General features: G+C 37.0%; 1 protein-coding gene across 1 annotated transcript; it reads left to right on the top strand.

Annotated features, from left to right (window-relative positions):
• LOC137004541 (ferroxidase HEPHL1-like) lies at positions 1–26,998 on the top strand. Its single transcript, XM_067364953.1, has 18 exons — positions 1–155; positions 496–740; positions 3,355–3,567; positions 3,776–3,964; positions 5,585–5,839; positions 7,133–7,301; positions 12,112–12,251; positions 12,691–12,822; positions 13,162–13,367; positions 13,790–13,940; positions 14,060–14,272; positions 20,405–20,615; positions 20,894–21,033; positions 21,201–21,329; positions 21,992–22,098; positions 25,201–25,426; positions 25,529–25,668; positions 26,834–26,998. Exons 1-18 carry the CDS (start codon positions 1–3, stop codon positions 26,996–26,998), a joined length of 3,186 nt encoding a protein of 1,061 aa, XP_067221054.1.
• The last annotated feature ends 831 nt before the right edge of the window (positions 26,999–27,829 follow it).

Below are 27,829 nucleotides of genomic sequence, written 5' to 3' on the forward strand. Positions count from 1 at the left end.
ATGAAGCCTGTGCTGTGCGCTTTTGTGACGGCCTTGATCGCGCTGCAGCGTGCCGAATGTTTAAAGAGGACATATTATATAGGAATACGAGAGGAAACCTGGGATTACGCGCCCAGTGGAAGAAACCTGATCAACAACCGAAGCACTGATCATAAGTAAGATTGACACAAACAGACACAAATGACACATATCTATAATGTGTCATAGTAATAGTGAAACAGGACATTGTTAACATTTTAGCCAACATGACGTTTTCTACATTTTAATAAGGCTACAAAAAAATCAACACGTAGTCTACTATATGTGAATAAAACCGCTTGTAAGTGCATTGTGTTGTATACTGTTTCCGATAACATGGATCCTGAACTGTTTCGCAGTAGGCCTAATGATAATAATAATAATAATAATAATAATCGTAATACTACTACTAATAATAATATTATATATAATAATATATAACTAAACGACTTATTTCGATTTCACCTCTCTTTACAGACACGCATCTGTTTTTCTGTCAAATGGCCCTACCCGAATAGGGAGTGTTTACAAAAAGGCTGTGTACAGACAGTACACAGATGACTCTTATTCCAAAGAAATACCTAAACCTGAGTGGCTTGGCTTCCTTGGACCTATTTTACGGGCTGAGGTCGGTGATGTCATGGTGGTACACATGAAGAACTTTGCAAGCAGAAATTATTCGCTTCACCCACATGGAGTGTTCTATAAGAAGGATTCAGAAGGTTGGAGCTTACAGTTCATTATCTCTCTCTATCAATTTCCTTATTTAGTGTTTCATCATCCATTTCCTTTTCTTGCTGTCTTTCTTTGTTTATCTTTAAGTCAGGACAGCAATAGAGTCTCTTGACACACATTCCATAAACCAATAACAGAGTATGTAACAATTTGTAACTTAGAAGTTTCTACTCAATTTTTTTGGTTTTTAATTTTTTAGAAGTTTATGTACAACTTTACAATGTCTACTCCCTACTTATTATTTTACCATGACTGTGAAGGAAGTTACTGAATGCTAAATAGGCATTATTGTGTGAATGCAGTCAGGGTTGTGATGTTAGTACTGTGAATATTTCTGCATGATCTCTTTTCCTCATGTAGAAGGCGATGTTCCTTCAGAGTTCTCTAAAGGTAACAAAAAATCCAAACCTTTACAGAACATTCAGGCTGTTTCTAAAATGTTCTCTTTGGTAATGAAAATGCTGAAGTTTGAGGTTCCTTATGATTTTAGGAGGACGTTCCATTTTGGTTATTTTGTGGTCACAATGGTTACAATATTTGGGACATTAACAGAATGTTCCCACACGGTCCTCTGTTGGTCATTTAATAACGTTCCCGAAATGAGTTTAGGGGGACGTTCTATTTTGGTTATTTTATGGTCATGCGAGAACGTAACTATAACGAGGCGGGACTCAGGCAGGGATCCATTTGCAGTGCTTTATTAGATAAGAGCATGGTCGAACGGGCAAACCGAAATGGTATGGAACGGGCAGAATCGTGGTCAGGATACAGGCAATGGTCAGGACAGGCAGATATCATACAATAAACAGTCCAAAGGTAGGCGGCAGAGAAATGAAAACAGGTAACAGACAGTATCAGTAACAGGCAGACATGGTAGACAAGATAATAATGCTCAGTAATGTACACAGGGTGAAACAAGACTTCGCAATGAGGTGGTGTGTGAGTGAGTCTTAAATAGTCCAGGTAATGAGCTTCAGCTGTATTGTAATTGGTGATTGGTGTGGAGTGTGTGCATGTGACTGGCAGAGCGGATTATGGGAGTTGAAACTGACTGGAACGTGACAGTAACAAAGAGGACATTTGGGAAGTTACCAGAACGTCCTATAGTAATAGTCCCCTAAACATTCCCAGAATGTCCTGAATGTTCCCTGAATGTCCACCAAATAATTTCCCCCAAACCTTTAAACAACTTCACATCATGACCGTCTCTGAACATTCTGGAAACTTTACCAAGTGACAGGTTAAATGTTTTATAGAAAATAATAAAGTGAAGTCACCGTTATGGAGGTGAGCGTTTGCTTTAGATGGGCTCTTGATTCTTGATATTTTAACAATAGATTTGCTTTGGCTGCTTTAGCTGTGTTTCCAAAACATATTTGTTACAATAAAAATTGCAAGAGAAATTCTGATCAGATGAATCTGGTTATTTAATGATGATGATTCAATCATCATGGAGTGTCCTGTTTCACTGATTCTCTCCAGAGTCTAAACTCTGAGTGTGTTAACTGTTTTTTTTTTTTTTTTTTTTTAATAATACAGAGTTTTAAGAAGTGTCTTTTAGTAGACTCACAGAGACATCACGAATCAGTATATGAACATCAACAATGGTAACAATTAACACAAATCTTTCTTATGAGTTTAGTAGCTTGTTTTGTGATGCTTAGAGTTAATCTTTTTATCTGAACATTTTTTTCACCATTGTTGAGGTTCATACTCAGAATCTTGATGTCTGTGTGAGTCTACATGATCCTATCTGAATTTCTGTACAATTATTAAAAACTAGGACAGAATTTTATACAGTGTTATAGGGCTACAACAGCATGAATGAAATACAATATTTAGATATCAGTGAATGAGACCACTATTTAATGATGTTATCAGCAATAAACAACCAAAGTAAGCTGACCATACGTTTCTTTTTTCTTTACAATTTTTTTTATAACAAATGTGCTTTAAAAACACAGTTACAATTAATGTCAAGGGACAGGAGCTCAACTAAAGCAAGCGCTTACCTCCATAATGGTGACTTCAAAAAAAAGAAGATTCTGAGATCTAGAGAGATCTGTAAGGTTACCATTGTGCTGAAGAGTAGAGCCTGTGCTTCAGTCAATGATGAGTCAGAAACACTGATGTTCTACTGCATGTTGCTTTATTTAAAGACAGTAACTGTGTAGTTGCTGATGCAGTGATACAGCAGTTACATTAACTCATCTATGTGCTGTTGTCAGCTAATGATTTACTGCAAGAGATTTGTGTTTTGCAGAAAATATTTCATAATAATCTAGGAAATGCTTGTAGAGTGATAGTTTGATAGTAGTGATAGTATATTTTGTTTGAACAGCCAATTTGTTAATCAATTTAGTTCTAATTGTATTTTATTTTATTATTATTATTATTATTTTTTTTTTTTTTACAAAGGCAGTAGGGAAGTTCTGAGAACATTTCCAAATAAATTATGGTTTCCTAAATGTTCAGAGAATGTCCTGAATGTCCCCTATAAAGTTGCAATTTGTCAAATCACAGTTTCACTCCTTGAATAGGCCTAAATCAGACTGGATAATCTCATTGGAATTTACTTGAATTCATTGCTCTGTATTTTAGGAGCATTGTATCCTGATGGCACCTCTGGTCTTGATAAGAGTGATGATACGGTGGCTCCGGGTCAAAACTGGACCTACACCTGGGAGGTCAAACCAGAGTACGGCCCTACTGAAGACGATGCCAGCTGTCTCACCTGGATTTACCATTCACATGTAGATGCACCAAGAGACATTGCATCAGGGCTTATAGGAGCTCTGCTTACCTGCAAGAAAGGTAAGATACACACACAACCACTGATAAACTGTTTATGTGTGGAATCAATTTCCTATATTTAACATACCAACAAAAGATTGTACAGTCTACAGTACCTATCTTAGTATCAAACACTTCTCCCTCCCAATTCAATCCTCACTACTTTTACCATTTTCACTCTTTATTTCTCAGTCTTTTCCTTATATTTTGTCTATTCTTTCTAACTTAGGTGCTCTGAACTCTAGCGATAAGCGCTCTGATGTGGATGAAGATTTCATTTTGATGTTCAGTGTGGTGGATGAGAACTTAAGCTGGTACTTGCAGAAGAATGTTGAAAAATTTTGCTCTGAACCAGATGAAACAAAAACACTTATGGAAAGTGCAGATGAGAATTTCAGAGAGTCCAACCTTATGCACTGTAAGTCTCAGTATTTCTTAAGGTTAAACATAAAAGGGGGGTATCACACACAGTTTCTGCTAATCTCATATTAATCTTGAGTACCTATAGAGTAGTATTGCATCCTTCATATCTCCGAAAAGTCTTTAGTTTTATCATATTTACAAAAGATACATACGCTGTACCCAGGCATGCCATTGACACGGGGGACAGGGGGGTCAGGACCCCCGCAGTTTTGAAAAGACAGAAATCAACCCCCGCACTTTTGATAAGGGCTGCTTCAATTAGTCACACTATATCATGTATCATTTAGATTAGGATATTTTCTTTTAAATGTGACCATTTTCATGTTTCTGTGAGCTTTCGTTAATAAATAATCAACTGTTTTGTTGCGGATGTGAACAGGAAATGCGCTCTTGAACGGAGAAACACGCAATCTCCAAACAATCAATCAAAGCGTGCTAAAGTTTTAGGACACGTCGATGGTATATAAATCATGCCCAAAAGTTAGCGTTTGTCAATCGAGCCAAACTGTCCATTCAGAAACCAAGAAATTTGACACTTTAAGGTAAGGAGGCTGATTTCTCAGGTTGACACGCGAGCTGGGTTGACTGAAGTTTTCGTGAGTATTTATAGTTTATTGACTGTTTTGATTTCAGTAATTACATCTAGAAAGGTAAAAGCATTGATGGCATCTATAAAAGAGATATCTGAAAGCAAAACGAAAGTGATTATTGCCTTGACGCAGCGACGCAGTGAGGAGGACGCACGAGAGGAGACCTGTGCGTTTAATTGGTCTGTGTATTCTGTAATACTGCTGTAATACTGATATTCATTGTGAGGTATAAAATACTGTAATTTCTTTCTTACTTTGCAATCTAACAGTTATTTTTCTGAAATGAGACTGCCTCGATGATGTATGCAGCCTTTAAAAGGTGCAGCCCCTGAATTGGGACACAGCCATTTTTTTTAAATCTCTCGGCTTCTGTATCCCTAACGAAGCACGTTGATGGGCGTGCATGTGCTCTTGTTCTGGGTGATGTGTGTGTGCATGCTTATCAGGGATAAGTGCCTATACAAAGAATTATGTCCTTTATTACAAGATAAAGGCCATACTCGAGGGAGAAAAAAAAAAAAAAAAAAAGGCGAGACCTGTCCACAACCGTAATACTCCATCATACAGTACGTCCAACTCGTGTTTTGAAACTTTGGCCATGTTTAGCATGAGAATGCAACTCTTTAACATTGTAAATAAGTCAGAATGCATGAAATTTTACTGAAGTAAGCACATGAGTTTCCATGATGTAATTTTTTTGCTGATGACACATAACTGACATTTTCATGGAAAGTACCTTCTTGTATTTGTTTCACTTTGGAACAAAAGCATTCAAGTTTAGTTATCCTTTTCATATCTAACATTTGCTGTACTCTAAAATGCCTTTGCAGTTGTTTGTGATTTTAATTTATATGGATCAAATTTTATTATCTTAGTGAATAATGACAGAATAATTGTTTTATTTAAAAGTTTTTATTTAGTATCTAATTAATTAATTTATTTATTGTATCTAACTCATGTCATCTCATACCATTTTTTTTTCCTTAATGTCACTTATTCAACTTGTTCTTGTCTTTTCCCATTAGCCATCAATGGGTATGTTTATGGTAATTTGCCTTCACCGAAAGTGTGTGTTGGGCGTCCTGTGTCTTGGCATCTCTTTGGCATTGGCAATGAAGTGGACATTCATTCCGCCTATTTCCACGGGCACACCCTCATGGATCGCAAGCACCGCACAGATGTCCTTAGTCTGTTTCCTGCGACTTTTGTCACTGCAACAATGATGCCGAGAACAAAAGGAAAATGGTTGTTAAGTTGCCAAGTCAACGATCATATACAAGGTACAGTAGTATCTGTTCTGTTGTCTTTCTGTCATCTCTGTGTGAAGCCCATATATGCTCCTGTTTTTTTGGAAGCATTTGTTTCTAATCAGTGGATGATCATTTTCAGTTTTGATTTGATGATTATGAGTGGTATAGTGTTCATTTTTGTGGCACCTTTTTTACAGGAACTTGTTTCAGCTTCAGCTTCGATTACAGGAGTGCAAGCCAAATTTCGCTGCATTTAGCCATTCAAAGATTAAACGGGTCATTAACACGTCAAAGCGAACAGGGCATTGTGATGCAAAACGCTACAATGGACACTTCAATACCACATCATTATGCCCCCATTTACTAAGAAAATACCATTTTGTAATGTTTACTCTGATATATCCAATGTAGACCGCCTTAAAGGATTAGTTCACTTTAAAATGAAAATTACCCCAAGCTTTACTCAGCCTCAAGCCATTGTAGGTGTATATGACTTTCTTCTTTCTGATGAACACAGTCGGAGTTATATTAATAAATATCCTGACGCATCCAAGCTTTATAATGACAATGAACGGGACCAAAGAGTATGAAGCTAAAAAAAAGTCCATGCATCAATTATAAATGTACTCCATGCAGCTCCGGGGGGTTAATAAAGGCCTTCTGAAGCAAAGTGATGCATTTGTGTAAGAAAAATATCCATAATTTAAGTGATAAAGTAAAATATCTAGTTTCTGCCAGAATACGTTTATAATAGATGGATGTACTTTCTTTAGCTTCATACTTGTTCCCGTTCACTGCCATTATAAAACTTGGATGTGTCAAGATATTTATTAATATAACCCTGACTGTGTTCATCAGAAAGAAGAAAGTAATATACACCTAGAATGGCTTGAGGGTGAGTAAAGCTTGGGGTAATTTTCATTTTAAAGTGAATTAATCCTTTAAGTAGTTGCGCCTGGTGCAGTTACGTTGGATGAGTATGTTATAAGCAAGATGCTCATGTTCGCACTAGACAGAAGAGTGTTAGCCTGCTCAATTACTCATGACACATAGCAACACAGCTAAAACTATTCCTAATATTTTGGACCTTTTATTGAAAGGGGCCTATGTTTATCTGTTGAGACATTACTTTACAAGCAACCGCAAGAGCTGTGATTGTGATGTTTGAGTTGGAGGAGTTGCTACATACAAAAGGGACATTTGCAAAATATCTTTTATTTTTGTGATTTCGCTAATTAGCGTCGCAGAAACTACATATTTCACCTTTGAATATTTAAGAATTTCTGAATCTCTCTCTTTTTTATGGTTTCTCCTTGTGAGCAGCAGGTATGCAGGGTTTCTATGAGGTCTCAGCCTGTGGGTCTGCAAACTCTCCAACAGAAGCCCCTGGCACTGAGAGACGTGTCTACATTGCTGCTGAAGAGATGGATTGGAACTACGCCCCTTCAGGAATGAACTACATGAACAATGCAAGCCTTACTGAACCAGACAGGTAGACACACAGATTTGGAGAAAATTAATGCATGAATGAGTAACTCAAAACCCACTGCAAGGGCTTGGCAATGACATATCTGAAAGATTACACCTACTAGGTACAAACAAAATAATTTGACTGGATAATGAGTCTGACCATCTGAAATTAGATTCGAATCATTTGTTTCTTAAGGGGTGAAGGTCTGAGGGACTTACACTTTGCTTGTAAATGTCAGGGAATAAATTCTGATTGGATAAAGTTTTGCCACTGTTAATTTGAACACAGACACCGTGTCTCATTTACTAATAATTGTGTACTATTGTATTTGTACTTATATTCGAACTTCTCACAAAAAACTTTCCGCCTAATTCACGATTTGTTCTTAACTTCGTTCCAATGTTGATGAATTCGAAGGATTCTAAATGAGCAACTGCATGCTTAAGGTAAGTAATTTGCATAAAGCCAGCTGTGTCTTTATGCATAGGTACCTCGCATCTTGAGCTATAGTGCACCTTTTCTTACTCTTTTATTGATAGGCCTATATCTATGTTTAAAATTTCATCTTAACATGTTTAGGCCTCCAAGACTATGAAATTTTTGCATACAAGCAGTTTCAGTTGTTCCTACATTTTGTTTAGTCATTTAGAATACATTTTAGAAAAAAATAATGTTATTGATAAATCATGATTTGTTTGGGAAAACGTTCATATGCAGATTTCACACACAAAATCGTGCATACACATGCTTACTGAATGAGACCCAATGTCTGCAAACAGAGAGATTTAGGAGAAGAAAAGCATTGTAAATTTAAAATTAATTAAAGATAAATGAAAAATAAAATGAGAAAACAACATGTTTTTGTCTATTTAGTTAGTTAGTTAGTTGGTTAACTAGTTAGAGATCTGGGGCCGTATTCACAAAACATTTTATCGTACCACTAAGAGTTCTCCTAAATGGCAGTAAAAGTTCTTAGCTAAGAGTTTTCTCTTAAAACCTATTCACAAAGCTGCTGAGACAAACTTTTACTAAGGAATAGATAGAAGTCTTAAGCTAAGAGTAAGGGCGGGGTTGACCTCGTTGCTATGGAGTAAACACACAGTGATTGGCTGATGGGGGAGGAGTCAGCGACTTAATCATAGAAATATTGTAGAATGAGGTGTCATGTTTCCATATTAAAATAAAGGTTTTAAAATACAAATGTTGCCCTATTCAAATAAATATTTTTTAATAAAAATGTTGCCGTAGTCAAAATAAAATGTTGCCATATTGTTGCCATAAAGGTTTTTAAATAGGTTAGTGTCACTAATTAAACTAGTATATACACTTAATTGTCCACGTCTTGGATGTCTGCATCTCAAGAGATTGTAGAATTCAAGCTACAAATTATGTTTTATTAACAAAGTCTGGGAGAAACATATTCGAACAGTTTTTCTAATCAGCTCGAGAAGAGGAATATATACACAGACGAAAGCCGACTCGCCTATAGTTACTTTGACAGTTTTCTGCATCCCTCTGCCACCCCGCTCCTCACTCTCGGCTGGGGATACGGAGATAACTTTGGGTTTGGGCTAAATTCCAAGCTCATATATATATATATATATATATATATATATATATATATATATATATATATATATATATATATATTTTTATTTTTTTTTTTTTTTTTTATTCTATTCAATCATTTGTAAGTGTGAACTCATGAAAACCATTGCCACAGGTAATCAGACAATATTTATTTATTTGTTAAAGTTTTTTTTTTTTTTTTTTGCGTCTCATCGTAGATTCAAATCTATAAATAAAAATGTATTGCATTTATGAAGAAAAAGTTTAGCAACTAAGGCTCTATCGCTATTGCCTCAATGGTGTACAGTGTCTTTGGGTGGATAAGGACTGTTTGTGATTTGGTCTTAGTGACTTAGGAGTCCTCTTGACTACTCCTAATGTTTCACAGATTTAGGAGCTACTTTTAGCGCTAAAATGCTTTGTGAAATACTCTTAGAGCAAAAATTTAGGACTCCTAAAATTAGGACTGACATGGCCATTAGAGTTTCTCCTAAATCGGCAGTTAGGAGCTTCTTTTAGCCTTAAGATGTTTTGTGAATACGGCCCCTGTTACATAGGCCGTTAGAGTTCACCACTGATATAAAGTTGATGCAATCTAAACCCATTCTAACAGATCAATTTGGTGTTATCTGTGCTACAGTACACTGGATTTTAAAGTTAAGATAAAATAAAAGTCTAAACTCTGTTTATTCACTTAACCTTACTATATCTAAATTCACCTTGTTTTTTAAGCATTTGAAGCTACTGTAAGGCCCACCCAATCGGCCCAATGGCGGTTTCCCACCGGGCGGGGAAGGTTTCTTGCGCGTTCCGTCTTTTCAGCGTGGCAAAGTAGTTTAATTCCAGTTTAAAATGTCAATTGATTATTGGTCATTTGTATAATAATTTAGCTTTACATTTGAATATTCTATTTGACTCTTTACTCTTATTGTACTCGTTCATTCGGTTCTCAGTGTCGCACAGGGTCCTCGCACTGACCATTCATTAATATGCAGGCCCACGATCACAAACTTGCCAGTCTTGGTCACTAGACAGAGGTAATTGACTATACTATTTAGAAGTGAAAACGCATTGTAAAAAAGTATTTGTGTAGTCCCCTTAGATCTGTATACACTTGAATTAAATTAACACTAACTCTAGTCAGAGGTCATAACCACTATTTACAGGGAAGTCGACCAATATTACTTCTCTTATAATAGCTTTGGTTTGGTTATGCCATGGTATTACCATGTACAATTAGCTAGAGTAACGTTACAATAAACAGAGGTAAGGCTCACCCTATTTAGGTTGGTCATCAACATTTGTTGCCTAAACGGAAATTCCCTTTTTAGCCTTTACAGTCTTAAGTACACTTGAACTAATGCCAAACGTTAGTCGGAGCTCTAAAATCACAGTTAGTGTGCCCTATGCTCCACTCAACTGGACTTTAGTCCGTTACTAACCTGAGGCAGATTTGCGGTAACAATGGATACATCTGAATCTACTGAAGTCAATAATTTCAGAGTAAATCAGAATAAAGTCAAATGTGACAATTTATTAGTCAGGTAAATGTATCATGCCAATTACATAATCAATTCAAAGATGATTAATACAAAACATCAAATGCTCAGAAATAGAGTAAGATGTGTGGTAGATTTTTCCCTACACACCTGACTTAGTTAAACCTGGGTGTCCCTGACACCATAAACAAATAAACTTGGGTGTCCCTGACACCATCAACCAATAAATTTATACTCTACTGAGCGTACTACAGTACCTGTTCGAGTCGGCCGACGTCTCGGCCTGTTCTGGGGGCATATCACCTGATACTAAGCTCTTTAGTGCTCCCCACCGGCACTATCACCTGATAATAAGCTCTTTAGTGCTCTTTACCACTAAACACTATCACTATAGTATAGAAAAAGATCTCTAGTGCTTAGGTTTGCTGCAGCCTAAAACCAGACAGACTCCAATCTATGCCTCAGAATATGCTTTAATCACGGCCGGGAGAGTTCTCATCATTCCAGAGAATCTCTCTCCGAACAAAGGAATACAACAGGTTTTATAGGATTTCAGGTACACTTTACAGTCAGTATGGCATGATCTATTACTCATTATCATCAGTCTCAATACGATTGGTTTAGATTTAAGAAAAACATCTCAGTTCCTCTGTCCCGCTTACTGCTGGAGTAAATTTAGATTAGAACAACTGAATCACAAGATCATCAAAAAATGTCTCAGGGTTAATAGTTCAGATTACTCAATAGGTCAAAACAACCTCTCAATGACTATTTTTTTTTCCCAAAAGGGATGCTGTCTAGCCAGCACAGCAGAATGTTTCTGAATCAGAACACTCAGTCCTAGTGACTGTTTCTCTATTTCTAAGTTAGATTATTATTATTAGGCCTGTAGAAGAAAAGAAATGTTAGTTCATTATTAATTAGTTCAAAAATTCCATCACAGATGCATACCTGACATGCATACTGCTGAGTGTCCAGACACTCAGCAGTATGGGCTCCATCTGAATACAGAGGCGCCCCGAGCCTTTTGCAACATTTCTTTAAATACTCAGACCAAGACAAAACATCCCCCAATGTGGGGCATGAACTTACAATCAGAATTTGCATTGACTAGGGTCACAGACCTCAGGGGTTCGCACCTTGCTGTGGAACTGGAGGTAATTTGGATCAAAACCTTGGGAAAGGGACACACCCATGGTTGCAACCAAAGTATCTCTAAAACTCTTAAAACCTTTAATACCTTTGGTTTACGTTTATGTAGACGAGACCGTTGTTCCAGTTGCACTGAGACATTTCAAACGATACCAAACATTGTATAGCACTCTTTGATGATTGTTCACATTAAACCAGATAGATGTTTGGGTGAATTCTAGGTCATCTCTGTATGTAGAGAGAAGAGATGGGGGGAGAGGGTGAAGGGAGTGAAATGTAGATTAAGGCAGATGCTGAGGTGTGATTGACTCAGTGTGATTGCGTCTCGGGTAGGGATGCTATTTTGCAAGAGAGAGTTCAAATGGTAATTTTCTTTGTTTTCTCAAAGAGTAGCTCTTTTGGTCCAGGCACCCTGGCATCAGTCTTACACTACTCAAAGATACAAACTTTTTTCAAAAATGTCATTAATGTAATTATCATAGATATAATTCTTGCTAATGGTTCCTACATGATATAAACTCTTATTTATAGTGTAATTTTTCATTTATTTCCATATAATATGAGTGTTAATGTCATTAAATTCGTGTGTTAATGTCTTTATTTTCCTGCAGTAACTCTGAACCATACTTCAGTCGTGATGGTGGTAAACTGGGTGGAACATACCTGAAGGCCAGATACATTTCATATACTGATGAAACATTTACTAATCAAACACATAATGTGGGCTCAGATGTGCATCTTGGAATTCTGGGTAAAATCCTCACTTGTATTCATGAAACAGAAGTTACTTATTGCATAGTGATGTATTGCGAGTGATGGACTGGACTTTTTAATTTTTTAATCGGATTGTGAAAAATGAGAATTGCTTAGGCATCTCAATGTAAATCACTTTCCTGCAATGTGGCACAGGAATAGCAAGTTTTGATTACAGAAATAAAAAAATAAAAAGTGCACAAATTAATCATTAACAATAAGACCAGTAACTTAAATAATAATAATAATAATAATAAATGTAAATCTTGATTTCTTGCTGACCTTAAAGTGTTTGGATAAGAGGTATAATAATATGCCCTAGAGCTGATGTACGAGTGCTCTTCAGCTTCATGGAGCACAGTTAATTAATATAGTTTAAACATTCTGTCTTAAAGATGGTAAGTGATCAGTTATCTCTTTACTGACTCCCACTTTAGGTCCTGTCATCAGAGCAGAGACTGGTGATGTTATCATTGTGACATTCCTTAATAAAGCTACACGTGACTATAGCATTCAGCCACATGGTTTGCATTATGAAAAGGCCTACGAAGGAGCAATGTATCAGGATGGTAAGTCATAAACAGCTACAGGTGTACACACAGATATGCATGTAGACTTTCACACTAGGGATTGTCAACTGGGGCGCTGAGAGCATAAAAGGGGAGCATCATCCAAAAAAAAAGGCCTTTAGTGAAATTAAGCCTTTTGATCAAATTCTCACCAAAGACTTAAATCAGTAGTTCTCATAATTGCTTTAGCCCTTTGGTGAGAATTTCATTTTTGAAACTGAACAAATAACAATACACACATTGCATAACATTTGGCTAAAATTTTCGAAAATGCATAGCATAAATCAAGAAGGGTCAGTATTTATGATTTGAGATTCTTTTAACTTGTCTCCTCCACAGGTACTCAGAAAGATGGAGCTTCTGTGGCCCCTGGTAAAAAATTCACCTACCACTGGAGAGTAATTGAAGGTCCCTCCAGCGATGATCCTCCTTGTCTTTCATACTTGTACTACTCCGCTGTTGATCCTGTCCGTGACACTAACTCTGGTTTATTTGGACCCATACAAGTGTGCAAGAAAGGTGTTCTTGATGGAAGTGGGCATCAGGTATCAAATTCACATACTGCAGGCCTAAATGGATAATATGGTACTTTCCACAAATAAGGCACAACATAGGCCTTAATGCTCTTGATTTTTGTTGTTGTTGTTGTTGTTGTTCCTTTCTTCAGAAAATGGTCAGTGAATAGGGTTGCTTTACTGTTAACCTCAAGACATCAAGATTTGTTTTATACAATCTGTTTGATTTTTTACTTATTTGGGCTTGTCAAGTTTTAGAGAATAATGAGTTTCAATAACAGTTTTATTTAATAGGTCTCACAGCAAGAATAAGATCTGTGCCTCTAATACTTATTCGTGGAATATGCCATAGATGCAATGTGTCTGTTGCTTTTCAGACAATGCAGGTGAATATAATAACCTATATATTTTGTGTTTGTGTGTGTTTGTGTGTTATGGGTTTGTCTTTTAAGCATGCTGACAAAATTCAGCATGAGTTTTTTCTGCTATTCTCTGTGATGGATGAGAACAAAAGCTGGTATCTGCAAAAAAACATTGAAAAGTTTGGCAGCGGTGATTCAAATCCAGATAATGAAGAGTTTCAAGAGAGCAATAAGATGCATGGTATGCATATATGTGTTTGTGTGAGTTTATTCACACAGTCATGTACATTTACTTCCTCACTTTGTGAATGTACAAGTTTATTTCTTGGCAGTATTATAACAAATACTGTTTCTTCTCAGCTGTGAATGGCTACATGTATGGAAACCTGCCTAGTCTGGAGTTGTGTAATGGGGAACATGCTGTGTGGCACACACTTGGCTTGGGCACAGAGGTGGATATCCATGGTGTCTATTTCCAGGGTAACACGTTTCAGCGCAATGGGATGAACCGTGACACTCTCAGCATCTTCCCGCATACCACAGTGACTGTTAACATGACACCCGACAATAATGGTAAGACACAGCGCTTTTTGTGTCAGGCATGTGTTGGCGATGGTAGACGTGATTGCCTTTAATACATCACTTGTAATGCTAATAATGATTTCGGTGTTGTGCCAGATCATTACCCAGCTAACAATGGTTGTCTCTGAGAATGATCTGAAAAAGGTAGTTTGCTCAGGGCATTTACAGAACAGGCACTGCAATGTTTTTTGTTTTGTTTTTTAAGTTAGCAAATTTTAGTTTAACTTTTAGTTCACTGATGATCTCAAACAAGAGCATACAACAAAATTAACAATAACACAAAATGTAAAGGCTTTTCAAAATGTCACAGGAATGCAAGTATTTGCAACAAGAAAGATATGGAAAAAATTATAGATAATAAATAAGTACAATGGTGAATACAATAAAGGTACATTACTGGAGGAAAAAGTGGAAATAAATAAAATCTGTACATATTTATTTGGTATTTTGATGGTAATTAGTAGTTATTTTGCCAAATAGTAGATCATGAAATTACCGAAAAATTTCATGATAAAATGTCTTGTCTGGTCCTAGAGATCTGTGTAGATCTTTGCTGACCAAAAAGGGCTGTTTTGTGGTATATTCTGGGCGGGGTAAAAATACAACATCTGACCTGGATACAGACTGAATCAGGCTGACTGTTATCCTGGGGATAAGAGAGATACAGAAAGAGACTAAAATCTGCATAGACACTGTTCATCTTTCTATGTTACAAAATGTTATGTGAAGTGGTTCCAGTTGACCTTACTGATGAAACTTATTTGCTTAAGGGATGTGAGCCTATGTGTAGCCTATGCATTGTTAAAGCTGGGACACAACAAGCCGACAAAGAACTAGACAGTGTTGTTGCCCTGCATCGGCTGCGTCTGGACCAAAAAGCTGTGCTTGAGCACACAGCACGGACTACAGCCGACTGCAAACTAGCACGCGCATTTCGCGTCTGCGTGTAAGTGTGGCAGTTTTACTCTGGTTGTGTTTGTTGTTTTAGTCAGTGAAGGCTATGCTGATGGAAGAGGTTTCAGAATGTTTTATTTCTGCAGAAATACACAGAGCACAATCAATTTTTTGGGATACTCATCTCTCCCCTTCACTCAGCACTCTCGTTAGAAGAGCGAGAGAGAGCACACCCAGCAAATGTGCTTCTAAAGATGGCACTGTTATCATGTCGCACAAGGTATAATGTGCTTCACCAATATGTGCCCCATATAAAAAAAAAAACATTCTGCATGCATGGTTCCCACTAGAATTAATTATATACACTCAGAACACAAATGTAAAAGCACAAAAAAATCATTTTGATAATGTCCACAAACAAAATTCATCACATTTTATAATATTTTAACCAGCTACATAAGGAATTAAAGCTGCAAGCAGCATTTACCGGGGTTCAAGCATTTAAGACCTTTAAGCAGATATGCATAAAAAGATATTTTAAAGTTTGAAAGATATTTAAGTTTTATTTAGCAAGCATGTCACCACTTAAATCACAGATGAACAGCTATGATATATGCTAAACCAAACACAGAGAAAGAAAAGGCTTAAACAATAATACGCATGCTTACTCATACACACACACACACCACTTATTAGGTTCACTTTCATTCTGTGTCAAAACAGTATCTGTTTTGTGTTTCAAGTATATTTCCATGTTCACTACATTAATTAAACGTGCTTACAAACACATTTTGTTGCAGATATGGATATTTGAAATCAATAATGAGGTAAGAAAATGCTTATTCCAGGTTTTCCCTTTAAAAATCATCATTTTCAGGTCTCAATGTAATTGTAATGTTGTATTATTGCAAAAAAACATATGTCAGATGAACAAATGAAGAGGTAAACCTTGACAAAATGTGATTTGTAATGATATAATAAGGATTTATATAGTTTAAAAGAGATTGGAAAAACCTTGAAATCTTGAACTATATTAGTGGCCATCTACTGCCATCTGGTGGCAAATGACAATTTCAGGACATACAAAACATATGAACATTGTCATTCAACACATTTTTAACTGTTAAAGTTAGCTATTGTCCCGATCTCCATGAAATTGCTTGTTTAGAGTCATGTCACACGTCCTTGCTTATTTTCAGAAAGATCTGAGCATTCCTTGGAGAGATATATGGCTTTCAGGGACACTTGGTGAAGGCCACATTTTGAAATGACCCTTTTATATCCACTAATGCAAAAGTTCAACTTTTTTTGATCATTATTAAACAACAGAGTCCAGAGAATTGTACTGCATTGGTTTTATTCAGATTGAGCAAAAAACCTGATTAGTATGCAAAAGTAGGTTTTTAAAATATTCTTGAATGAACAATTTGATTGGCAAAATAAATGATGGGTAACAAAATGTTTACTCCAAGTCTCCTTAAAGTTTCACATAATGTGGCAAAATTGTCATTAATACTTCAACCGAAATTAAGTGATGCATTTTGACAAAATGTGATTGTAATCATTAATAGTGATTTTATCAAGTCTAAATATGGATTATAGAACAATATGACAACTTTAACCAGCAGGTGGCAGCAAAGGACCAGTCATTAGCCTACTTTCATGGTCTGGTTTGGGTTTGTACATTTTCCATGACTGCATTAAACATGTTTACACACACATTGTTGTAGATATTTGAAATACATGATAGGTAAGAAAATCTTAGTGCAAGTCTTGTCTTTCTGACAACAGAATAATGAATGAATGATAAATGGGAATTTGGTTTTTCGCTTATATCTCGGGAACAGGACATCGAAAAATTCTGAAACTCAGAGGGTAGATAGTGCTCAACAGGCCCTGTGGAACGAGACCATCGCGGGGACAGTGAGTGTTGGGGGTCGGGAGTTACGCCTGGTCTAATGCGTATCTTTTTGTGCTTATATCTCAAGAACGCTCAGGCCAAATTGCACCAAACTCGAATCGAATCTAGTCGGGGAAAGGGCCTTTCCAACGAGCCCTTCCCCAAGGTCCTAGGAGGTAGGGCTCGGGAGTTACGGCCGTTTAAAGTCGGGGGTCCCGCGAACTAGCGATCCGCGGGGGGGCGTCCCCGAGGCCCGCGACGGATGTGGCCGCTCAAGGGCCCGGAGGGGACCTTGCCATCCGAGTTTGAGCTCGCGGGGACTTTCGGTTCCTGAGTTAGAAGCAAAAATGTACCGGGATGTGACGTCATTGGCGGCCGCCATTTTAAAACGCGCCCGCTGGTTTTTGGCTAATATCTCGGCGACAATTCAATGAAAATGCCTGAAATTCATAATGTGGACAGACTTCATCTAGACGGTTCGAATGAGCCCGGTGCTGGCTGGATTGGTTGAGATTTCGTTTATAAACATAGGAATATTGTCATTTTTCATCTTTTTAACTGTTATAACTTCTATACCTGTTGCCCAATCTCCACAAAATTTGTCATGCTTATTTAGAACAATATTTGGCATATGCTCACTTATTTTCGTGAAGTTCCGAGTTTTCGTTTAGGATTTATAGGCTTTTGAGTACATTTTGCCACACCCATTTTCTAAATGACCCAGTTATAGCAACCCAAAGGACAAAGTTCAACTTTTTTTGATAATTATTGATCTAGAGAGTCCATAGAATTGTCCTACACTGGTTTCATTCCAATCGGGTGAAAAACCTAGGACTAGTTCGCAAAAGTAGGTTTTTCACATATTTGCGAATAATTAATGAACGATTTGATTGACAGAATTGGTTCTTGAGGCAAAGTTGTTCAGCATGAGGAGATCTATCAAATGATATGCATTTTATGAAACACCATGTGATTACCGAGGCGTAAAACTCGTTAGCGCCAACTTGTGGCCGATTTCTTTCAAAATTCTTACAGACCTCTAGGACCATGAGTTGAACATGCCCATTGAGTTTCGTTCCGATCGGCCTCCGTTAACCTGGTCTAATAGGTGCTCAAACTTCATTGGCCGATGGCGGCCATGTTTTTTGAGATACGCCAATGTCCTCATAGACCATCATGCCCCCTTGGACCAAGACACTGCATGCCAAATTTCAAGTCGATTGGACTAACGGTTGCTTAGTTACAGACGTGTTTATGTTTTTTTCAAGTTATAGCGCCACCTAATGCCCAATCGACGAGATTTTTTTATCGTGACCAAAGAATGAGCCCATACACATGTGTACTGAGTTTGGTGCAAATATCTCATTTCGTTCTCGAGTTATAGCCATTTTAGTAAAAGTGGCTCCGCCCTTAACGAACGTTTTGGCGCCCCTTCGTGACCGTGAATCAAAATTTCAACTTTTTTTTTGATAATTATTGATATTCACACTCCAGAGAATATTTCTGCACTGGTTTGGTTCCGATCGGGCAAAAAACCTAGGACTAGTTCGAAAAGTAGGTTTTGGACAAAATTCAAAATGGCGGGAAAACGGGACCTCGGAGAGCAAATCTGATCTTCTACGCTTGTCACCGCCTTGACGCAAGGATTCCAAATATGTAATTCTTTTAATCTACGACAAACGGTTTAGGAGTTATGAGCCATTTTGCGCATTTGATCGCTGTAGCGCCACCTATTGGCCGATTTGGGTCATACTTTGTCAACCTCTCCTCGATTTTTGTACTATCATCTGACAAAGTTTCAAGTCTCTAGGCCTTACGGTTTGGGCTGCACGATGCGTTTTACGGCAGAAGAAAAAGAATAATAATAATAAAAATCAGCACAATAACAATAGGGTTTCAGCACTACGTGCTTGAACCCCTAATTAACTGTCTATATCAGCAGGTTTCAGTCTATATTCGTCATTCAAAAGGAGAAACTGAAACAAGGAAATATGACATATACGCAGATATACAAAACATAAACAAATCAGTGCTTGCTTACCATTTTGAATATCAGTTATGTTGATAACTTTCTTCATTCACTTTCGCTTTTATTTTTTTGCACTGACTCTTTTGTTAAACTGAACATCCAATCATGAGTTCCCACTCTTACTGACGCTGATTCAACATGCTGAAATGGACAAACTGATACAGACGTGTGGAGCACACCGCAAAAACTACCCTGACAGATGCATGGCCTTGAGAGTTGTCTGTCAGTTGTACTTGCATCTTTATGTGGTCATGTGACATTAGTTTATGCAAGTCTACCAAGATCTAATCAAAATGTAGGAAACCTTTTTCACTGTTGCAGTCAGAGAGGGGCCTGAGCATGTCTTAACCCATTTTGCATTTGACTTGCTGCGATAGTTACTGCTTGGAGGAAGCAGTGCAGAGAACAGAGAGCATGTGGTAGAAGGGAAAGAATCTTCTCCACTCATGTTCATCCAAACATGTCATTTGCCAACCACATTATTTTTAATTTGCTGCAGCTATGTTGGTAGTAGATTACCCGCACCTGATTATCATTGGCTCTGTGTTTGTGACACTACTTTAATTTGTGTTACTCTTGGCAGATTGCATTAAACATTGTGAAAATGAGCTGCTGCTTCTTTGTTCTTTAATTTACACATTGTCAATAGATCATCAGCAGAACTTGTGACTTCCATTAGCGCGTTTATGGTCTCATGCTAATTTGACCTGTTTAGTAAATCTGTCCCTAAGCTTTGGATTGTATTTTAGATTGTATTATTTGGATTGTAAATTACAGTACAATCTAAAATATTAGTGCTAATGATGATTATTGTTATTGTTTGATTCTAAAATGATTTAATGAGAAGTAGGTATGTGTATGTGAATCGTATAATGATGATGATTAACTGTATAAGGCAGGGGTGTCCAATCCTGCTCCTGGAGGGTCACTGTCCTGGAGAGTTTAGCTCCTACCCTAATTAAACACACCTTATCCAGCACATCAGAAAAATTATTACCCACTTTGATGAACTGTTTAATCATGACTTACAATTTATTTGACCAGCTATATAATGCAAAAGGCTTTAGATCAGGCATTATAAACCACTAACCCATGGGGGTCCAAGGGGGTGTATGATTTGGCACAACAACGGTTTTAACAAAATTAGGGAAGATTATTCAAGTTCTCTCTTTTGATACAGAGTTGCTAGGTCTTGTAATGTCTGAAAAGCTTGCTGTTTTTTAAATAATTAAAAGATAGAATCAAAATACATTATTTTTGACATCAAACATTTGCTTATCAGTATGTACTTTTACTCCAGGCGAGTTTGAGCTGAGCTGTCTTACAGCTGATCACTACCAGTCAGGTATGCGTCAACATTACACAGTCAAGTCCTGTTCGGCAAAGGCTCCAGCACCAGATCGCTTAACCTCCACAGTACGCTACTATATAGCAGCAGAGGAAGTTGTGTGGAATTATGCGCCAAACCGAACATGGGAACTAGAGAAACACAACACTACACTGAAGGAAAGGTATACCCACAAACATATATGCATATTTGTTCTTACACACAAATTGAGCTCTAAAATGAAACATTAGGGTTAAGGTTAGGGTTAACTCTTCAAGTGAGGCTTGACTGAGAAGAGTAAAGCGACCCTCTATTTCACACAAAGAAAGCTACACAGTTTTACCTATTTACTGTTATATTATTAAAATACATAAACTCAATTTAGACACATTCATGCACACATGGTATTTTGTCTTTCTTTTTTCCCTCTTTTTTTCTGTTTTTCTTTCCTGCTTTACTAAGCCCTGGAAGTATTTACCTAGAGAAATCAAAAGATCAGATTGGTGCTGAATATAAGAAGGTGGTGTTTCGTGAATACACAGATGGAACATTTACTAAAGAGAAGCCCAGGTGTCCAGAGGAAGAGCACTTGGGGATAATGGGTATGGCACATCTGTCTTTTTTGAAATCTGTTTTTCAAAAGTATTATAAAGCATCAGTAATGCATTTATAGATCAGTGTTAAATAAAGAATTACCATTGATATAGCAGGTCTCTTTGTTTAGCTCTTTACCTTTATGGCTCTGTAGTGACCCTTGTTATATTTGCAGGACCCATCCTTAGAGTTGAGGTTGGTGAGAGGATTCAGGTCGTGTTTAAAAACAATGCCAGCATGCCATATTCTGTTCATGCCCATGGAGTGAAGACCAGTGAACCCCATCAGAATGGTGTTCAACCAGGTTTGTTAATTATATAAAAAATGTCACATTTTTATATAATTATGTGTGCAGTAGTGAATAGTACACTCTAAAAAATACTGGGTTAAAAACAACCCAAGTTGGGTTGAAAATGGACAAACCCAGCAATTGGGTTGTTTTAACCCAGCGGTTGGGTTAAATGTTTGCCCAACCTGCTGGGTAGTTTTATTTAAACCAACTATTGTTTAAAAATTGCTATATGGCTAGCTTAAAATGAACCCAAAATAGTTGGGAAATTAAAAACCAGATGCAATTAGAGGCAACAATAATAGACAAAAGGTGAATGTTTATTAATAAGCTTTAATATTTTATTAATATACATTTAATAGTTTAATAGTTTATTAATATAAATTTATTAATAAGCAATTTAATAAATGTTTGTTGTTTAATAATTATTCATTGAACATTAATAAATGTTCATTTCCAACATACTTTGGGTTCATTTTAATTAAGCAATACAGTAATTTTTAAACAATAGTTGAGTTAAATAAAACTACCCAGCAGGTTGGGCAAACATTTAACCCTACTGCTGGGTTAAAACAACCCAATTGCTGGGTTTGTCCATTTTCAACTCAACTTGGGTTGTTTTAACCCAGCATTTTTTAGAGTGTATATTTTTACAATGTGCATTACATGTGTTATAGGTGATGTGCTGACATACAACTGGATCATTCCAGAACGATCAGGTCCAGGTCCCAAGGATCCAGACTGTATAACATTTGCCTACTACTCCTCTGTCAGCTTTGTTAAGGTATAAAACACATAAACAATATAATCTGTATATATACAGTACAGTCCAAAAGTTTGGAAACACTAAGATTTTTAATGTTTTTAAAAGATGTTTCGTCTGCTCACCAAGGCTACACTTATTTAATTAAAAATACAGTAAAAAAACAGTAATATTGTGAAATATTATTACAATTTAAAATAACTGTGTACTATTTAAATATATTTGACAAAGTAATTTATTCCTGTGATGCAAGACTGGACGTTACTCCAGTCTTCAGTGTCACATGATCCTTCAGAAATCATTCTAATATGCTGATCTGCTGCTCAAGAAACATTTAATGTGTACAATATTTTTTTTCAGGATTATTTGATGAATAGAAAGTTCAAAAGAACAGTGTTTATCTGAATTCTAATCTTTTGTAACATAATAAATGTCTTTACTGCCACTTTTGATTGATTTAATGCATCCTTGCTGAATAAAAGTATTCATTTCTTTTAATTTCTTTTCAAAAAAATAAAAATAAATATTCTTACTGACCCCAAACTTTTGAACGGTAGTGTATAGTGCTACAGAAGCTTTGTATTTCAGACAAATGCTTTTCTTTTGAACTTTCTATTCATCAAGGAATCCTGAAAAAAAAGTACACAACTGTTTTCAACATTGAAAATAATCATAAATGTTTATTGAGCAGCAAATCAGCATATTAGAATGATTTCTGAAGGATCATGTGACACTGAAGACTGGAGTAACGATGCTGAAAATTCAGCTTTGCATCACAGGAATAAATTACTTTGTCAAATATATTTAAATAGTACACAGTTATTTTAATTTGTAATAATATTTCACAATATTATTGTTTTTTACTGTATTTTTAATTAAATAAATGTAACCTTGGTGAGCAGACAAAACTTCTTTTAAAAACATTAAAAATCTTAGTGGTTCCAAACTTTTGGACTGTACTGTACATTGCAAGAACATTGCAGGTGTTTTAAATTCACTAAGTATGTAAAATTGGTAACATTTTACAATAAGGTCTCTTTTGTTAACATTAGTTAATGCATTAGCTAACATGAAATATCAATTAACAATATATTTTTACAGTGTTTATTGAAGGTGCAAGATTTCTGTCCACTAGAGGTCACTAGAGGCCTATTCAAAACAAAGGCGTAGGTTGATGGCAAGTTTGAGCGCGGAATCTTGGGACATGTGGTCTTCACTTCACAGCCAGTGCAAAAGAATAGAGATAGGACTTGGGAAGAAATCATGTTCATGGAGGCGATTGTCACAGTAGGTTGCAGCAAGGAAGGATGGCAGGATCTAAATGCAGCAGTACTTTTATTGTAACAAAACAGAAACTCAGGTAACATGAACAAAACAACTAACTTTACACAATGGAGAACTGACCAGAAACAGAAGGAAACACATGCACAGTGAACAGAAGGACTAATTAGACTAATTAACAGGACACAGCTGAACTCAAACACTAATCAAATCAGAAACCATAGTAACAAACAAGTGGCGGGAAACTAAGAACAAAGGGTAACATGTGACCAAAGAAAAACAAACTCTAAAACATGGACCAAGCAGAACAAAACACAACTCAAACCGTAACAGCGATTATTAACGTTATTGTGGTATGAAGCAGAGCAGGACAGAGTGTTGTGGGAGCTTAACGAGGCCACTGTATTACTGTTACTAAAAATAAAGCTGCATCTGATTATTGTTACGGTACTGGTGTAGAGATGAGGCAGATGCAGATTTCCACAATCATAAACACTCTTTAATCAACAACGGCAGGGAATCACCAAACATACACATAACACAACAGAGAACGGACGAGGAGTGAAGGGAGTGAGTGCAATATATGGGGAGTGCTGACAATGGAGTCCAGGTGCAGGTGATGAGTGACGATGAGGAGCTGACGAGGGAAGTGAGTGCAGGTGTGGAGAACAGAAGGATCTTGGGAAATGGAGTCCAGGGGAACACGGGATCTGTAACAATTATGCTATGTTAGCTACTTCACAAAATAGTGTTTTTCTCTGAGGCATGGTAAAACATGGTACTCGCAGAAAATCAAGAAAATTAGATTTAAACAATAAGACTAAATGTGTTGAGATATATAACAACAATTAGTTTTCTGTCTATAAATATATTAAAACAATTGTTCCCTTGTCTATTAAAACATGTAAATATTAAAGTGTCTTTGGTGTTTCCATGGTTTCTACAAAATAAAACCGGAAACCGAGGGTAATGAGGGTATGACACAATTGACAGGCGACTTCCTCACACGATTTACAAATAGTTGCAAACATTTTGGATATTTTAAGTACTCAAGTGAACAAAATATATAACACTGGCCTAGTGGTTTTTGGATATTTTACTGCAAAAATCGTACATATTGCACATGTAACTTTTGTTAATGTTCAATAATAAAAAGTTCTGTTTATTTTAGGTCACAGTGCACTAACTAATGTTAACAAATAGAACTTTTGATCTTAAAATCTGTTAATGTTGAGATTAAGATTAACTAAAATTAATAAATGCTGAAGAAGAATTGTTCATTGGTCATGTTAACTAATATAGTAAACTAAGGTTCAAGGTTGTTTTATTTATATAGCACATTTAAAAACAGCAAGCAAGGCTGACCAATAAAGCGAAGGAAAAAAGAAAGTACAAAGTGAAACATACATTCACACAATATACTCATACTGAATTAAAAGCTAAAGAAAAAAGTAAGTTTTAAGACAAGATTTAAAAATAGTTAGAGACTGTGCCGCTCTGTTATAGGCCGGGAGACTGTTCCACAGCCTGGGGCCAGCGATAGCAAAGGGTCTATCACCTCTCTGCTTTAATCGCGATCTGGGGACACACAGAACTCTCTTATCACCAAATCTCCGATTTCGTGTGGGATTGTAGGGGTGGAGTAGCTCTGACAGATGTTCAGATAGACTAATGTAAACAAATTAAACCTTTTTGTAAAGTTTTAATGAAAAAAAAAAGTCTATTTTGAATATCAGATCTTACTTGGAAATTTATGTTATGAAAGCAATAAGTAAACATGATAATGTGAGGTTTTGCAGTATGAATGAAGATTTACAGATGTATTATGTGAATGTCTTTCAGGACTTGATGAGCGGTTTGGTGGGTCCACTGATAGTGTGCCGTAAAGACACCCTGAACACTGATAGACGTAGAAAAGACACTGATAAAGAGTTTGCCCTCCTTTTCATGGTGTTTGATGAAAATGAGTCCCACTACCTGGATGAAAACATAAAAACTTATCTCAAGGCAGACCCAGAAGAATTTGACAAATATAATGAAACTTTTATGGAGAGCAACAAAATGCATGGTAAGTGTGTGTGTGTGTGTGTCTGTGTGTGTATTACAAGAGAGAAATGCATGGTATGTTCAGATTTTTTTAAGAACTTAAAACTCTTTTTGTCTTCCACAGGTATTAATGGGAAGTTGTATGCTAACCTCCATGGGTTGAAAATGACAGAGAAAGACAAGACCCAGTGGTATTTGTTAGGACTGGGGAATGAAGTGGACATGCACACTGTGCATTTCCATGGTCAAAGCTTCATTTACAAAGTATATACATAAGCACATTTTCTAGTATGGCTAGGAAATTATTAATGGAGTGGCAGTGGGGTGGCATGAGGGGTGTCTATAAAGGGTGTCGACACCAAAGCATCTATTTCTTTTGAATTTATGGCCAGACATAGACATTCATTGCCATAAATATGTGAAAGCTGCATTTCTCAGAGGAACTTTAAATCAATCATTTTATTGTTTAAAAATAATTATATAAAAAAAAGCTATATTTCAATATCCAGGGCACTGAGACAGTAGCAGCCTTCACACATTAAATCTGGTAAATTTGCCATAAATTTGCATTTTCATCCAATTTCCTTTTTTCAGGAAATTTACCACATATGCTTTTCACACATTTAACAGTGTTCTGTCTTTTTACCATTAAGATTATCATTCACACGTCAGAACCTAAATACCTGTAAACTCAATGATGTCAAACACAAAGTCTAAAACCTGCACCATTTTCATCCACCCAGATTTTAACATAAAATGTAAGATGAACTTTATATGAATAATACATCCATTGAAATAATATATATGTTATAAATAAACATTATGTATAAAATTAAAGGAAATAATAGTGTGACGAGCAGGGCGGGCGAGAGCCGTGAGGGAACAGCGCGAGGCCGGAGGAGCTCCGGAGGCATAAAAGGAGGAGCGACTACAATGAAGGACGAGAGACTCAAGGCCGGCACACCTCGCAGGTGACGCTCATTATCACTCGCGTCACCGGCCTCGCGCCGTTCCCTCACGGCTCTCACCCGCCCTGCTCGTCACAAATAGATTAAAATTAGATTCTTACCTGACAATGTTATTATAGTTGCCATTCAGGGACGTTTCAATGATCAGGTAATCAAAGCAGAGAGGGCACTCAGATAATTCACCCACCACATTAATTCATTACATTAAAGCACAACTGCTGAAAGCAGACTAAGAAACATTTTACATTTAAGTTTTATGCATTGGGATACTAAATGTTCTCCTTTTGGCAGTGCCACTGACAGAACAGAGGCAGATGTGGTGGCAATGCTTTTTCTTAGCATTTCCAACCCCCTCCCACCCATGCCACCCCAGTAGATCCACTCCTGAATCCTGCAATAATGTCTAAATCCCACTTAGGTGTTAAAATGTCTCTCAAACACTCTTATTTTCTCTCCTTCAGACAGATCATTCTCATCGAGCGGACGTATACAACCTATTCCCAGGAACATTTCAGACCATAGAACTGGTTGCAGGAAGTCCTGGACAGTGGCTGCTACACTGTCATGTGACTGACCACATCCAGGCAGGGATGGAGGCGCTTTTCACTATTAACTCTAAAGGTTAGGACTAAAAGTTTACAAAAAGGCCTACAGAGCTCCTAGCCAAGGGAGAGCATTTATGGTTGTCTTAAGAATACTTTAACACTAGAGCATTTGATGTTGACTTGAGTCTGTTTGTCCATAGAGTTCAAGTTAGTAGGTGTCAAATCATTCTTCCAAACTCAGGCATGCATCAGTGCAGGGGTGTACAATCCTTGTCCTGGAGGGTTAATATCAGGCAAACTTTTGCTCCAACACCTACCTTGAAGTTTCTAGTAAAGACCACGATCATGGTTGTGGCTAGAAGGGATAGACACAAAAAAATAAATAGCCGCTGCCGTATTTTTCTTACCCCATTGGCAGAAAAAAGGCAAAATAAGAAAAATGTGCTTAAAATGTTATTATTAGGGCCCAAGCGAATTAAGCGCGCAGGACCCTCTTGTTCTTCTAAGGATTATTATTATTATTATTATTATTATTTTTTTTTTTTTTCCGTCTTCCGGGGCTTTTTGGGGGCCTTAACATGCTCAAAAACTCTTGAAAATTGGCACACACATTGGAATCCGCGGCCATTAGGACGCTGGAGAGGCTGGTACCCGGGCGTGGCAGGGGGGCTCGACAGCCCTCATCGGGCCGAACAACTTTCGCGCTCTAAGTTAATCGCCACGCCAACAGGAAGTCAGCTATTAAGGGTTGTTTGAAAAACGCATGCTCTGGAATTTGATATACTCCTCCTAGACGATTAATCCGATCGCCACCAAACTCGGTCAGCATGAAGTCAAGACACTGATGATTAAAAATTGCCAGGGGATTTTTGATATCTCGAACGGTTTGGCCGTGGCGAGGCAACGAATTTA

The sequence above is a fragment of the Chanodichthys erythropterus genome, chromosome 17 (assembly GCF_024489055.1).
Source record: "Chanodichthys erythropterus isolate Z2021 chromosome 17, ASM2448905v1, whole genome shotgun sequence".
NCBI lineage: Eukaryota > Metazoa > Chordata > Actinopteri > Cypriniformes > Xenocyprididae > Chanodichthys > Chanodichthys erythropterus.